Here is a 10,444-nt window from a genome sequence, read left to right as displayed (position 1 = left end):
ATATATATATATATATATATATAGCAAAAAACAAAACTTTACAATATTTGATTCTCATAAAAGTTAGAGGTGTGATGGGAAAAGTAGTTTGATAATTTGAAGTTAATAACCTCATTAAGAAGTTAGAGAGATCACCCTTCGATAACATTTTAGAGCTCTTGAAATATAGGTATTTTAGGCACTAATTCATAAGCTATTATTAAGAATGGTTGATGAAGACGATGATAATTGTGTGAGACATTAGAGGGAAGATCACTTCATTTGGCATTGTTAAATATGTCTTGATTACTAGGTTATAATTTAGAGAATTCTTAGATAAGGAAGTTTAAAAGATGAGCAAAAGTGGTAAGTTATGGGAGAACTATTCGATGGTGACAAGAATATTATAGCATGGGCTTATAGATGGTCTTTTTGTAGTATACTATGCTAGATAATTTGTGAAATATTACAATAGAAATAATTTAATTCATTGAAGGTATGTGTTCTTGAATGTTTTTTATGCTAACTTTATTTCTATTTTGCAACACATGATTCTTTATGTTTCTTAATAAGGGGGAAAATTTGGTGATACTTGCAGATTTATGGACTTGACATCGTTATGTTGGAAAAATCATTTGATCAATACTGTAGAGCAATAATCCACTTTCATGAAACTCATGAAAAATTACTACTTAAAGTGGCTTAATGAGGCCATCATGCACATCATTGAAGAGAAGTTCCTAAAGTCATGGTTTGACACAAAACTCATTTATTATCCAATAAAATTTAATAAATTTTACTAAATTACACGTGACATCACTTTCTCCAATATTCTCAACATTATATAACTCTCTTTTTTTGTACTTCATCGCAGAATTTTGGAAGCACCAATAAATTTATTTTTTTGTTGCTTCCTTAGGTTGTTTCAATAGTTTTGGTTATTCAAAAATCATGGCAAACTTCTCTCCTCTAAATATTTTTTCAGAAGTGGAGAATGACCACTGCATATATAATTATCGCTTTTATAGTAAAGTTATTCATTTTTAACATTTAAATAAAATGTAGTTTTGGGGCACGTGTACTCTACTATTTACTTTACACATTATTTGTTATAGAGACTATGGAGTGTATTTATTGCATCTCATCATATCTAAAATTAAAAAAAAACAACTTTTTTAGAGGCCATTCTTAACCAAATATAGCTCTTAAGGGATAAATTTTATGTAGATTTATTTGACATTATCATAATTATAGAGGTCCATTTATCATTTTGATGCACATCTTAGTTCTATTTGGTATATTTATTATTTTGTCAATCAATTTTACATTATTGTGAATTTAAATCTATTAAATTTGATGTGGACTAAGGAATACATTTTGCAATACAAGAAAAAATGGATCAATCACTAGAGCTTAAGCTAAAAATGAATATTAATCAAGATCCCATGACTAGGAGAAAAATGAAAAAAAAATAAATGTCTAGTGCTCTTATTTTGTATATGCGAAATTGTTATTATGAGTTATGCAGCTTATGTATTATATATTATTGAATTATTTTATAACATTTATATGTTGTCATAAGTGAAAGTTTTATGTCTAGAGTGTTTTAGTAACAGTGAGTGGCTATCCAAATTAAGTGAAAAAGTGTTTATTGTAATTACTTCAATGGACGAACCCTCCCCTTCCTCTTCCCTCTCTTTTTACCTTTAAACCCATTCTAACTTATTCCTCTGTCAAAACTATAGTTTTCAACATTTAGGTTAAGAAATAAATTCATGCAACCAAATCGTTAGCTTTGTTAAAAGGGTATGACCTGGTTAGGATTTCAACCCAACCAATTTGATTTTAGTGGACGGACCCTCCCCTTCCTCTTCCCTCTCTTCTTACCTTTAAACCCATTCTAACTTATTCCTCTATCAAAACTATACTTTTCAACATTTAGATTAAGAATTAAACTCATGCAACAAAATCGTTAGCTTTGTTAAAAGGGTTTGACGTGGTTAGGATTTCAACCCAACCAATTTGATTTTAGTGCACTTTTACTTATCATAAACTAATTAGAAATTCATAAAAACCTCTAAATATCATCTAGAGGAAGGCCTTAACCTATTACTTTGATTTTCTTGGCATCAAGAAATGTCAAAGAACTACATCATTTTGCTTCATCAAATTTGACCTAATTTAGGGATTGACTCCATTTCTCCCACAGAGTATACTTGAACTTCTCACCCAACTTCAAAATTATATTGTATATTTCTCTATATCACTGGTAAGAGTTTTTATAGAAAATTCTATGCCCTTATCAATATTATGGATGGTGTTTTTATTTTTGGAATTGCATAATTGAATTACAATTAATATTATGTCTATTCATTTATATATTTTAAAAATTATTTTATTATGTTATAGCTATTGTGTGTGTATATATATATACATATATACATATATATTAGATGTACTCAAGAAAAAATTGCAAATAATTTCTCTAATTTCGGGTACATATAAAATCAAAATTCCCTTTTTAATTCCCGCTTGAGTCAGCTGGACGCCCTAGCGCGCAGGCACAGACAGCGAGGAGAAAAAACCCCATGGCCTCACCGGCGAGTAATGGGGTTCCGGCGATAAACGGCTCCGTTGACAAAAGTGTCGACTTCGCCAACTACTTTTGTACCTATGCTTTTATCTACCACCAAAAGGAGATGCTCTCTGATCGGGTCCGCATGGACTCATACTATAATGCCATCTTCAACAATAAGCACCACTTCGCCGGAAAGGTTTTTCCCCTTTCCTTCTCCTTTACGAGGGCTTATTTTAATGGAAATGAAACACATGAAGTAACTGTGCACTTGCACTAACCCTAAACCATCTATGGAAAGGTTGTGCTGGACGTGGGCACGGGAAGCGGGATTCTTGCGATATGGAGCGCACAAGCTGGTGCCAGAAAGGTTTATGCTGTTGAAGCTACGAAGATGGCTGAGCATGCTAAGGCTCTTGTTCATGCCAATAACGTGGAGGATATTGTTCATGTGATTGAGGGATCTATGGAGGAGGTTAATTTGCCGGAGAAAGGTTAGGTTTTAGGCTCTTTTCGTATTGACTTATTGTTGTTATTGAATCTTAATTTTGTTGAAACGTTTTCTTTTACTTATGTTTTGTTTTCAGTTGATGTTATAATATCAGAGTGGATGGGTTATTTTCTTTTAAGAGAGTCGATGTTCGATTCCGTGATATGCGCGCGAGATAGGTGGCTAAAGCCATCTGGAGTGATGTAAGTTTCCGTGCCTTGCAATGTATTCACTTGGATAGTTTAAGCTAATTTGTCTTACACGGGAATTTTGTTTTCGTATATCATGGTTTTTCATGGCTTATGCATATGGCTGCATGGTTTAGGACATGAATGGCATGATTCTCGTATCTTCTTAAAATTTTTTATTAGGGTTTAGGGTTTAAAAGTTGTTAAAGTCATCACTCTATATTTGAATTAGGTGTAGAATTTATCTAATATAGGTAGTTTTTGCAATTATTGAAGCCACCACTCTATATTCAACCTAAGCAATTGTAATAATTTTTGTTTGCTTCTTTTCCAAGATAGTAGGTTCTTTTCAAGGAAGATGCTGTAGGGTATAATACACCTTCTGTTGTCTAGATGTTTTCGTAGTATGAATTGGAATACCTTACTGTCTAGTAAATGGTGTCACTATCATTCTTAGGGAGCTCGTTATCATAAATTACTGTTTTTTTTAACATTTCACATGATTCTCTTAAGGGATTGCATGTGGAAATCTATTCGCTCATGCATAAATTGTGAGGCTTGATTTATACAGAGGAAATGTCAGATATGGGAATGGTGAGCTATTTTAAGGCTCCCACAGTACTCAAATAAATGTCTGGGTTATTTATTTGTTTTGCATCATTAGATATTTCCTTTTGATTGTAGATAGTTGTTGTAGGTGAAGGTTTGCAATCCTGCATTTTGATAAAGTATAGTTTGTTGCATTATATATGCTTGTGTAATATGAGACAAGCCTTGAGGTCTGCCTCAACATTTTTAGAAAAAATTGCAATAAGGATTACACCTCATTATCCTAGGATAAGGCCTACCTAGACTGAGTTGCGCCTTGCCTAAAAAAATTCCTTAAAATTTTGTGATTATACATAATTTTTTTTAGCAAACCTGAAAATATTATCAATATGCCTCACTTATTACCCCTTACACCTCACATATTAAATAACAAGAAATAAAAGGAAAATGTGGTCATTAACAATTATGTAGTTAAAGTTCTAATTATCATTATAATAATTATTTTAATTGGTATGATTATTAATGATTATTCATTAAGAAGTAGAAGATACTGGGATTAGGGATTATGAGGAATGAGAGGTTGTATATATGATCAAGGATGAGACATGAGATAAATAATTCTTTATGAAGATGATTCTAATGAAAATTAGTTGGTCGATGATAATAATAGAGACTTAAATTTAAAAATTCAAATATTGATGACTTGTTATTTTCTTCTTGAAGTGAAGGATTGTAGGAGAGAGAGAAAGAGTTATGATGTTGAACTTATTTTAATTGTTATATTTTGATATTTTAATATTTTTTTTTAATTTTTTAGCTTACTTTGATAGTTTAATATTATATTTTATTTTAATTTTTTAGCTTACTTTGATAGTTTAATATTTGTATAACCCATCTTTTGTATAACCCATCTTATTTGATTTTTTGTTGTTGAAGATTAGCATGTTACTTTTGATTTTATGCAATTTATTATTTTTTTCTTAGGTAGAATGTTTATATTATTTTTTAATGTGATAACAAGTTAGAAAATTTATATATTATTTTTTACTTCACACTTTTATTTTATATAATATTTATAAATGTATGCCATTTTAATTTGAGGCTTATGGTTCAAAATGTATTAAGGCTTAAGCTTCATCTCGTGAACGAAAAATGCTTTGGTACCTAAATGCACAATTTTAAACATTGGTTTGCTTGTGCTAACCTTTATTAGATTCTATTACAAGAAAGCACCCCAAATGTTTCAAATTATTGAGTTTAGATTTTGTGCTGTACAGTTTTTGTTCTACTTATCAGTGCTTTGCAAATTTCAGAAGCAACAATGTCATCAACTTAAACACGAAATTTTATGATTTTCTGTTGTTTTAAAGTGAAAAGAAAATCATTGGATGTTGTTTTTTTAAAATCCAACCTATAGATTCTTGAAAACTAAAATCCATGTTAAACAAGCTTGCTTTAATCAGTTTTTTAACTTTTTTAAGTTGTAGACATATCTTCTTTGATTATCTTCATGGAAGCCATCTTTTAACCCTTATGTAAAATCCTTTGTGTTTTCTTTGAAGAGTTGAATTTCTGACATTAAGTCAAGTCAATAGTTCGTTAAGAGAAATAATGGGTGATAAAATAATTCATAGTTTAGCAATATTCACTTTCAAGCTGAACATCTAATCATGATCTAATCCTTGTTGTTGAGTTTATCCATTAGCAACAAGCTTAGCTTGGAATCTCTCTATAGTCCGACCAACTTTATGCTTTATCTTATAATTCCTTTAGCATGCAACTAAATTTTTATTTTTGGTCCTCTAAATGATTTCTCATGCTTTATTTTTTTTCATTATTGCACCCTCTCTTTACTTTGCAATTATTTTTTGCAGCGGGTTGTTTCTTCATATGTGATAGGTTCTTATGTATCATTTTCATCAGGTTGGCTAGTAGTGACATCAAAAAATTTGAGAAGTCATGTACCTGACAATAGGTTATTGTGATTGTATATTGATTTCATCATGTTGAATAATTTATTGATTTTTTTACTTTACTTCGATTGCACAGAGGACCTTCTCCTTCTATTGTTCAGATCTCCTTTATAGCTTTAACAAATCTTAACTGAGTATTTCTGATGAGCTAGAGTCTAGCAATGATTATTTATAACTGTTAGTATGCATTCTTTCTCTATATTTACATGTCTGCAGTCAGTTGAATTAATTGTTATTGCATGGCTGCAAATGGGTTTAGTGAAAGCACATATTGTTGAGAAAAGCTTGGTCCCTAGAAATTTCCAGCCAGCTTCTGAGGCATTATAAGGTGGATCTAGATAAAGCACACACTGCTGAGATCCTTAAATGATTTAATACAATTGTTTAATTGAGCTTTTTTCTATTTGTCACTTAAAAAAAGAATTTAGTTCTATCTTTCACTTCTTAGAAGGAACTCGGTGATAAATTTTTATTGAACTTAACTTTCTCTTTTACCAAGCTCTTAAGAATGTTGTTGATCACTATTAGAGACTATTTTCTTCCTTTACTTTTTGTAGGTATCCTAGTCATGCTCGAATGTGGGTAGCACCTGTCAGATCTGGTTTAGGGGATCAAAAGATGAATGAATATGAGACTGCTATGAATGACTGGTATAGCTTTGTTAATGACATAGATGTAAACTATGGAGTTGACATGAATGTCCTAACCAAGGCTTATCGTGAAGAGCATGAAAAATACTATCTGAAGGTGCCAAATTTCTTTCTTATCTCGCTTTTCGCAACTGTACCGTAAAGTTTTAACGCAGTGTTATGGTTTTTCATGATGAACCATATCATAAATCATGGGTATATGTCTAATAATGTATAGTTTTCAAGGGAAGAAATTTTTCTTTCAACTATATTTTATTTTCTTGTTATTGGATACTTTGAATGTTATATATACCCAATACTTACAGTAATGCTGAGAACATGTTTTTTACTTTCAGCTGAAGGTCTGGATGAATTTTTTTGCTGGTACTAATGCAGTGAAAAAAATCGATGTCACTTGAACATGGCTTAGAATTCATTCTAATTCATTTGGTTCCATTTCAATCCAAAGCACGTCTTGCTGTATGCTGGCTGATTTGATCTGAATTTGAGCTAGATCTAGCTTGTTTGTTTCAATTGAGCCAAAGCACATTTTCATTCAATTTTTTTTGAATAATGCACGCCATTCTCAGTTCTACATTGCATGAATTCATAAATGCAGTACGAACATTCATAAATTAAGATATAAATTTACACATGTATGTGCCCCCTGCACGTGTGCACGCCCACACACACTTCTATTTCTTTTGGATCTCAAGTTAGGTTGATTTAATTCATGCTTAGCCCAATCCAAGTTTGATTTGTGCCAGCCTTGGCTCTTTACTTTCTTGATTTGAAGCTGTGATCAAACCTAGTCAAAGTTTCATACCATTTTTTGGTAATTTTTATTTTTCTTTATTTTTTGATTCAAATTCACAGCCGTAATTGTATTCCATGTGCCTTAACCTTCTTCCATATGATAAAATTTGGTCTTTCTTTCATACTTGCTCTTTGTAGTCATCTTCACATGACTCTTTTTCAGGCACTGTTCAGTGAGGTTCGATGAGCATGGTTTAATAAACTTTGTTTATACATTTCTTTGACTCGTTGACTTTGTTAAGCGATTACATTTTGGTTGCTATGTTCTCATGAGCTGTGTTAATTATTTTTTGCTAGTTTTGTATGAGAAATTGACAATCTCTCTTGTAGTCTATTACTCATGCTTTGTTGTTCTTACGTTGAATTGCAGACATCACTGTGGAACAGTCTTCATCCGAGTCAAATAATAGGCACCCCTGCGGTCATTAAAGAAATTGATTGTCTAAAAGCTACAATTGATGAGATCCGCGATGTTTCTGCAAATTTCGTGCTGCCAATCAATGTGGATCGGACTAGGCTATCAGCATTTGCTGGTTGGTTTGATGTTCATTTTCGGGTATGCTGCATGGATTCTTTGGAAACTTTCTTTTATTCTATTTACATAACACTGATTTCTTCCCGCTGACTGAATAAATTCTCTTAAAGGGTAGCGAGCAGAATCCAGTTGAACAAGAAGTTGAGCTGACTACTGCTCCTAGCGTTGACAACTCAACTCACTGGGGTCAGCAGGTTTTTTTCTTCCTATCACTTGTATCATGGCTACTTTTCTGCCTGCTTACTAAGTCTGCTATATCTAAAGGACTGGATAGTTTTTTTGTGGTTCTTCATATTATTACTACTAAATATTCTTCGCTAGTTTATTTTAAACATTATTCTCTAAATCTTGTCAGTTGTTTTCCCTGCATAGAGGGTCTAGTTTGTGAATTCACGTCTTTACTAGTGCGTCATTGCCTTTATCATGCACGCCAATGATGCAAAATTGCTCATGCTATTTGCACTAAGCATGGGCAATGGTGTAATTTAGATTTAATATGAAAAAAAAATTATTTACGCACATACTATTTAGTTTTAATATGCTTTTATATCTAACATCTAAAATTTATTATTTTTTCTATATAACACGTCAAATATATTAATTCTAATTATTTTTTAAGTCAAATATACTTTGTTCATAAAAGTGTTAATTTGATTATGACATAGTTTTATATATGTAAATATTAAATTTTAGGTGTTGAAAATGTAATTATATAAGAATTGTGTCGTATGTATGTACATTTCATAATACACACACACAAACATACATATGTACAAATATGGGGCAAAAATGTCCACATTATTTTGTTTGCATGATTTTGAGCTTCGTTTGATTGATGAACATTATGCTTTATGAGATTATAATGATGCTTGTGAAGCAGATAAGATTTGTTTGACTTATGATGATGAGACTAATTGCTTATGAAAATATTAGATTTGCAAAAAAATCATAATATTTTGAATTTTAAGTAATTGAAGTATTAAATTCTTGAATTTAAGTAATATTTGTGATGTTTTTATTATCATATTACTTTATCTTTTAATTTAATATTCTTTTTGCTTATGTCATCTAAAATGAAAATAGTTGGTGGTGGAATAATAATGTGCAAGAAAAAGTATTTACAAATAAAAAGATGTTATGTAAATACAAGATGTTTTACAAATAAAAAATATTATTTTATGTTAAAAGATGTGCTTGGAGAATCAAAAGAAAAAGTATTTACAAATAAAAATAGTTGGTGGTGGAATAATAATGTGCAAGAAAAGATAAAATATAAGAAGTTATGTTATAAAAATTGTTTTATATGTAAATGCTTAGAGAACTGAGAAAAATATCAAACGGCCCGCATGGAGTCTAAAAGAACAATCTGTGACGCTAAAAATTCTACTTTTAATGATCTTTATAATAGATTAGATACTAAGGAGAGTGAAAAATATATGTATAAACTAGCCAAACAAAGAGAAAAGAAAAGTAAAGATTTAACTCAAGTAAAGTGTATTAAAGATGAAAATAAAAAATTATTTTTCTTAAAAAAATGAGTCAGAGCATAGAATTGTTCGTGTAGTTCTCCTTCTCGAATGGCTCGGAAACGCTCCAACAAGCAATCTTTAAACTACTCTCATGATTGCATCGGATACGTGGCCTCCATCCACTGGAACCACGCTAAAGTCTTCCCCTCCAAGCGTAATCCCATTGTCATGGGTTTTTCTTCCTCAGTCAACTCGTTGATTGCAAAATATTTTCCACACGATACACCCATTGATATGCACCCTCCCCTTCAAAGATCGACATCCTCAGTTTTCTGACTCTTGCATATCCACCCGAACTTCCTCTCCCTCTGAAATTTCCCTCCATCAATTTGGATTTATGCCTGGCAGGTCTACTATGGAAGCTATACATTTATTGAGAGGTTTGTTGGAGAAGTTCAGAGATAATAAGGAGAATCTACATTTGATTTTTATTGATTTAGAAAAGCTTACGATAAGGTTCCAAGAGATATCCTTTGGAGAGTTCTCGAGAAGAAATGTGTTGATATGACTTATATTGAAGTCATTAAAGATATGTATACTAGAGTTGTTACTTGTGTTCAAACTGAAGGAGGATTGACAAAATATTTTCCTATTTCTGTTGGTTTACATCAGGGATCGACTTTAAGCCCATATCTTTTTGCTTTAGTTATGGATGGTCTTACTGGACATCTACAAGAGGATGTACCTTGGTGTATGCTTTTTGCTGATGATATTCTTCTCGTGGATAAAACGAGAGAAAAAGCCCAGGAAAAACTTGAATTATGGAGGTCTACATTGGAGTCTAAAGGCCTTCGTTTAAGTAGAACTAAAACTGAATACATGAAATGTAATTTTAGTAGTAATAGCTCTAGTGACAGAAGTGTGACTTTGGGTGATCAAATTATTAAAAGGTGTGAACGATTTAGATATCTTTGGTCCGCTGTCCAAAGCAATGGTGATATAGATGTGGATGTTAATAGTAGAATTCAAGTTAGTTGGTTGAAGTGGAGGAATGCTTCGGTCCTTTTATGTGATAGAAAAGTACCGCTAAGATTGAAAGGAAAGTTTTATAAGACGGTTGTGAGACCTGCAATGCTCTATGACACTGAATGTTGGCCTTTAAAAGAGAAGCATAATAATAAATTAAGTGTTGCCGAGATGAGAATGATTAGGTGGATGAGTGGCTTTACACTTAGAGACAA

The 10,444-nt window shown here is 31.6% G+C and overlaps 1 protein-coding gene across 4 annotated transcripts in view; it reads left to right on the top strand.

The window, feature by feature from the left end:
- The first annotated feature begins 2,496 nt into the window (after nt 1–2,496).
- Nucleotides 2,497–10,444, top strand: part of LOC110031509 (protein arginine N-methyltransferase PRMT10) — a 12,078-nt gene continuing 4,130 nt past the window's right edge. For all 4 annotated transcript variants that reach the window (XM_020734742.1, XM_020734739.1, XM_020734740.1 and 1 more), the window contains exons 1-6: nt 2,497–2,753; nt 2,856–3,048; nt 3,142–3,247; nt 6,312–6,501; nt 7,570–7,755; nt 7,845–7,928. In XM_020734742.1, the coding sequence (XP_020590401.1) occupies nt 2,568–2,753; nt 2,856–3,048; nt 3,142–3,247; nt 6,312–6,501; nt 7,570–7,755; nt 7,845–7,928 (945 nt within the window). In that variant the 5' untranslated portion in view covers nt 2,497–2,567. The remainder of the gene's footprint in view (nt 2,754–2,855; nt 3,049–3,141; nt 3,248–6,311; nt 6,502–7,569; nt 7,756–7,844; nt 7,929–10,444) is intronic.

The sequence above is a fragment of the Phalaenopsis equestris genome, unplaced genomic scaffold (assembly GCF_001263595.1).
Source record: "Phalaenopsis equestris unplaced genomic scaffold, ASM126359v1 Scaffold000834, whole genome shotgun sequence".
Lineage (NCBI taxonomy): Eukaryota > Viridiplantae > Streptophyta > Magnoliopsida > Asparagales > Orchidaceae > Phalaenopsis > Phalaenopsis equestris.
The sequence above is the reverse complement of the archived record's forward strand: the minus strand, read 5'-3'. Positions and strand labels throughout refer to the sequence as shown.